At 38.8% G+C, this 6,000-nt stretch overlaps 1 protein-coding gene across 1 annotated transcript; it reads right to left on the bottom strand.

Annotated features, from left to right (window-relative positions):
• Positions 1–4,770: 4,770 nt before the first annotated feature.
• Positions 4,771–5,853, bottom strand: LOC132643881 (uncharacterized). Its single transcript, XM_060360401.1, has 2 exons — positions 5,551–5,853; positions 4,771–5,487 (listed from the first exon to the last, which is right to left on the bottom strand). The coding sequence occupies exons 1-2, from the start codon at positions 5,851–5,853 to the stop codon at positions 4,771–4,773; spliced, it is 1,020 nt and encodes a 339-aa protein (XP_060216384.1).
• Positions 5,854–6,000: the final 147 nt, after the last annotated feature.

Here is a 6,000-nt window from a genome sequence, read left to right as displayed (position 1 = left end):
CCGACGGACAGGCCGAGCACACTATTCAGACGCTGGAAGATATGTTGCGTGCCTGTGTTATTGATTTCGGGGGTAACTGGGATGATCATTTGCCGCTTATTGAGTTTGCTTATAATAACAGCTACCACTCCAGTATTCAGATGGCACCATATGAGGCTTTGTATGGCAGGAAATGCAGATCTCCGATCGGTTGGTTTGACGTGGGTGAAATTCAATTAATTGGTCCAGATGTGGTCCAGCAGGCAGTCGATAAAGTGAAACTGATTCGAGAGCGACTATTAGCGGCCTAGAGTCGACAGAAATCTTTTGCTGATAAACGACGTCGACCATTAGAGTTTCAGATTGGCGATTGGGTGTTCCTGAAAGTGTCACCTATGAAAGGGGTTATGAGATTTGGCAAGAAAGGAAAGCTCAGTCCGTGATATATTGGGTCGTATCAGATTATTCGTACAATAGGCAAGGTGGCATATGAATTGGATCTGCCAGATGATTTGGGAGCGGTACACCTGGTATTCCATGTTTCTATGCTTCGTAAATGTATTGGTGACCCTTCCAGAATTTTTCCTACGAGTGATATGCAGGTCGCAGAGGAGCTATCTTATGAAGAGCAGCCTATAGCCATATTGGATCGTTAGGTAAGAAAACTGCGGAATAAAGACGTGGCTTCTGTTAAAGTGTTGTGGCAGAATAATAACCGGGAAGAAATGACCTGGGAGGCTGAGGAGCAGATGAAGAAAAAGTATCCTCACCTATTTCTGGCACCTTCAGGTAATCCAAATTCTTGTTTGACTATGTTGATTTGTAAATAACTTGTATGTAATGGCTATTAAAGACTATTCAATAGACTATATCACGAGCTTGAGGAAATTCTAAATTCGAAATCCGAGTACGATATGATCCTTATATATATGTTCTTGGCATTCCTATGTATGATGTGATGAAATAGCAACCATTATGTCTTCCAAATAATTAGTTTCCAAACTTTGTACAAAAAGGTTGTTTTAAAGAAATTCCGTAACTATGAATATCGTATCTTTCACAGAAACGCTCGGAGTTTCCGATATTTTGTAGGAATTTGTATGGCGTATGATAAGTAGGTTTTCCATAGGCTGGCCCGACTCGGGTCAATACCCGTCCGTGGGTCCCGCGACTTTCCTTTATGTAAATCAGACGACTTTTGAAAGAATTTGGTATGATTATCATTTCGAATTTCAAGTATGGTCATTTACTTATATTTGAGTCTATGATAATGATTTTATGCATATGGTTACTCATGACTCCGCTCGTGCGTTCTGTTATATCTTTCACCGGTTCTGTTGTCGTGCGCACTATGATATACTCCGGTGTTATGCTGTGTTTATGATTTACCGAGCCACTCGTTGGAGGGCTAGGTTCCACTTATTTTGGTGATATGTTGTGTACGGCGCTATGCTGCGTTATGATATGTGACGGGGATACGGAGATTTGAAACCTTTCTGGTGTTATGCTGTGTTATGGCGCCATTGACGGGCGGGCGACCATATTCTTCTGTACCCTATGCATGACTTATATTTTTTTTTAAATTAAACATTTTGATATATTGGATTTGTACTTATTTTCTGTACTACTATTTTGTTTATGCCTCAGATTTGTTTCTGTAGCTTCTGCTTTGCATACTCAGTACATATTTTGTACTGACCCCCTTTCTTCGGGGGCTGCGTTTCATGCCCGCAGGTACAGACGTACAGTTTGGTGATCCACCAGTTTAGGACACCCTCTTCTGCTGTTTGGAGTGCTCCTATCATTTCGGAGCCTACATTTTGGTATATATCCTCGTTCGTTGCATATGTATATATTTGATTCAGGGGTACGGCGGGGCCCTGTCCCGCCATATGTATCTGTTGGTCTGTTTAGAGGTCTGTAGACGCATTTGTGGGTCGTGCCTACTTCTGTACAGGTGTGTTTGTATGACCCTATTCGCCATAGCAGCCTTGTCGGCTTGCATTCGTATATGTTTTGGGCCGTTGCGCCATTTGATAGCCTTGTCGGCTTTTGATATATATATATATATATATATATATATATATATATATATATATATATATGGTTGCGTTTGAAATATGTTTAAGCCAGTTTGATATGATTTGGGGCAGCGTGTGATATTTGTGCCCGTGTACGTTATCTGTATGTGATTCGATCTGGATAAGTGTGTTAGGGTGCCCAACTAGGGCATTAGTCACGGCCTACGGGGTTGGGTCGTGACAGGAGGAGACAGAGGCGTGTGGGGGACAAGGGTGAGTGGGAGAGAGCGTAGGAGAGAGGAAAGGGAAGGGGGAGCGGCGGCGTGGTGAGAAAGAGAAAGGGGGTAGGCGGCTGGTGAGAGAAAAGAAAGAGAGAGAGGGTTTACGGTAAAAGAATAAGGGAAGTGGGCCGGATCGAGTAATGTGTTGGGCTGGATAATTATTTGGTTGGGCTGGACCGGGTAAGGAATAATGTGGGCTGATTATTTGATCCGAATTTGGCCCCTTTTTCCTCCTTTAATTTAAATTATTTTTGAGTTTCTAATTTAATAACTAGTACAAAACATATTATGATAATTAATGATTTATATGTAGAAAATAAAGGACTTGATAAAGTATAATTAATTTAATGAAAATAAAGTGATGACGAACCCTTTTGAAATTTGTGATAAAGTAATACTCGTAATGTTGAAAATAAAAGTAGCGATATTAATAGTAGTAGCAGTAAAAAATAAAAAATAGTGAAAATAAATTATTTAGCTCGTCAATAAATTTAGAAACCCGAGTAAATAAAATTAAATAAAGGAGGGACAAAATTGGGTGTCAACACTTATCTCTTTCAACATCAACCAGTTAACAAGGAAACCCTTCTCGAGAATGGAAATTCCTAAATGCTGGACCAGCATTCTCAGTATCATGTAAGCAAAGATCGAGGACAGTACTTTCATCACAGTAAAGTGGCTCAAACCCCCCATTCTATTTGTCAAAATGAATTCGGATGGTTCTTGTGTGGGAGAAACTAGTGGAGAGGGTGGGGTGATAAGAGATTCTATGGGTAAATGCATCATGGCATTTACTCTTCCACTTGGAAAAGGTACCAGCAACGCTGGTGAGGCAGAGGCATTCTTGTTTGGTCTTAGGTGGTGTATAAATAATGGTCATAACCTCATTATTGCTGAAACAGATTCTATGCTCCTCCGTAAATGCATCACAGGCAAGTGGAATGCACCATGGAGGATCAAAGAAACAGTAGAAGAAAATAGGAGGTTGGCCTTTAGGCATGAAGTAACTATTAATCATTGTTATTGAGAAGCCAACAAAGTGGCTGATAAACTTGCTTGTATGAGCCATACTTCCAAGGAAACAAGAGTCTTTACCCACTCAAACTCTTTGCCAGGACAAATCGAGGGCCTCCTTAATATGGATAGATGGAAATTTCCTGTTTTTAGAGTCAAGAAGAAGAAACCGAGCATGATCTATTTTGACCCCCCTTAAGTTATAGTAGGATGGCACTGATGTGCAAGTTTTTTTGCCCAACATGTACAAGTTTCCAAGAAGGCAAGGCCTAGTCCTCCTTCATCATATGTAACTCTATGTCATTAGCAATTAAATATGAACAGTTTGACCCCCCCCCCCCCCCCCTCCACCCCCACCAAAAAAAAAAGGAAGAACCTATCCTCTCATTTATCATCGCTTATTAATTAAGTGTAAGATGTAACATTTAATGGATCCAAATCCGTAGGAATCTGTACTCTACAAGATTCAAACTAGCTCGGACTCAAAACCAAAAAGGTAATGTTTCCTCCCCATTTTCATAGAGGAGTTTAAGATGATTATTTAGGGTAAAAATGAGTTAAAAATCATCTTTTGAGTAATAAATTTTTCCTGTTCTTGGTTGGAAATCATGAACTAGGGTTCTTGGTGAAATAGAGGCGGGTAGAGACAAAAGATAGAATCGGGAGATTGATGTCTTGGACCATATTATATTGGGTAGATTATAATCATGCCAAATTGATGGGAATCTAACAAGCTATGTTAGCTTGAGGTCGCTCAAGGTATCCTAAATGAAAGAAACTTCTTATAGCTTCACAAATATTGTTAGATAAAATATTCTAATGTTTTATTTTTATTTTTTTAAAAAGAGTCATATCATCCACTCCAGGAGCTTTAAAAGGATGCACATTAAAAACTGTTTTTCTAATCTCATCATCCAAAACATCTCTAATAAGCCTATCATTAAAGGAGTTACCAACTATGGGGGAAATTAAATTTAAGATGGAATCAAATGTAGTAGGTTTAGAAGTAGTGAATAAGTGAATATAGAATTTTTCGACATCCTTTACAATATCACTTTGCTCGGAGACCCAATGACTATCATCTAATTAAAACCCTCTTATTATGTTATTACACTTATACCTTTGATTGGTTTTCATAAGAAAAAGGGTTGTATTGTTATCTCCCTCCTGAAGCCATAAAGCTCTAGATTTTTGTTTCCAGTAGGCTTCATCCTTGTAAGCATTTTCTAACTCTCTTCTAAGAAATTTCAGCTTATTGAGATTTTTTTTTTTAATTATAAGCCATCACCATTAGGCTGTGGACCTAAGGTGTGGGGGGTTTGGCTTGACCCCTACCATGTTAATATATGTAATAAGATTACAATGATTAGAAGGGGACATGGAACCTTGCCTCTAATCTACAAAAGAAGATTGAAAGCCAATCTTAAGGAAAGAGGCAGCCTATACAATTCTCTTTCCGTAATACAAAAGGTATATTAACTAACAAAGAAATTACATTTCTCAAATCTTCTTCTAAAAGTTGGTAACTGCCATTGATCCAGTTGAACCAGTCCTTTTGCCTCTCCAGGTAAACTATCGTGAGAATGATATAAGGACTTGACTCTACTTGATGAAGCAAGTTTAGCTAAGTAGTCTGCCACGGAATTTGCTTCTCTGAAACAGTGCAAGAATTCAATATTAGTACCCTTCACATTCTTTAGGATCTTGCTGATTATATGCTTGAGCTTCAAGTTCTTCGAATTCTGTTTGGTGAGCATGTTGGCAATGACCTGTGAATCAAGCTCCATTTGAATATCATTTATGCCATTAATTCTGCACCATGAGCTTCCAAACTCGACAGCCATAGCTTCCGCAAAGTTACTTCTTCCACATTCGACTGGAATAGAAAATTCCATGACGAGTTTTCCTTCTTCATCTCGAATAATCCCGCCAATTCCAGCTGTTTTGGATGCTTTGCAAAAGCTGCCATCGGTATTAAATTTTAGCTTACCAGTATTTAGCTTCTTCCAATAGATGGGAGTACATTTTAGCACCGGTTTAATTCTTTCCGCAGTCTCACAAGTACTGATCCAATTACCACCAAAATCTATGCTTGGGACAGCAACATTTAGAGCAGTTTTGATGTTCCATACGGTCTGATTTTCCAGCCTATAGAGCGAGAATTTGTTTTGCTCTCCAAACCTACAAGAACTCTAATTTTTTCAAATTTCCCAGCATATCAAAATAGGAGCAATTTTATAAATAATTTTGTGTACCTTATTTTTGGCTTTTTGATTCCACCAGTGTTGTAGCAAGCCATTAACTGGGATATGCTGATGATTAATGCGCAAAGGGGCTCCAATAATTCTCCAGATATGATCAGCTGCTTGTCCCTCAACAAAGACTTGTTGAATGGAATCATTTTCAGGAATAGTATAACATATACAAGTAGGGGAGCCATGTCTTCCAAATTTAACCACTGCTTCATTGAAGGGAAGCTTCTTATGAATCAATCTCCAAGTGAGAAAAGATATTTTAAATGGGATAGAACTATGCAAGATATTATCTAGAAAGGGCATCTTAGTTCTATATCTTCTTGTTAGGTGCCACACAGAAGTGTTAGAAAAGCAACCATTCTCAATATTTTCCTATATAGCATAATCCTCACTGTCTTTTTGACCAGTGTCAATTGTGCTAATGTGAAGAGCAATATTTCCAGGCAATGT

Source organism: Lycium barbarum, chromosome 6 (assembly GCF_019175385.1).
Source record: "Lycium barbarum isolate Lr01 chromosome 6, ASM1917538v2, whole genome shotgun sequence".
Lineage (NCBI taxonomy): Eukaryota > Viridiplantae > Streptophyta > Magnoliopsida > Solanales > Solanaceae > Lycium > Lycium barbarum.
This window is presented reverse-complemented; position numbering and strand designations above follow the sequence as displayed.

Coding starts and splice junctions, on each gene's coding strand:
- LOC132643881 (XM_060360401.1), bottom strand. CDS start 5,853: ATGCCCTTTCTAGATAATATCTTGCATAGTTCTATCCCATTTAAAATA. Junction 5,488..5,550: donor ATCAAAAAGCCAAAAATAAG/GTACACAAAATT, acceptor TGAAAAAATTAG/AGTTCTTGTAGGTTTGGAGA.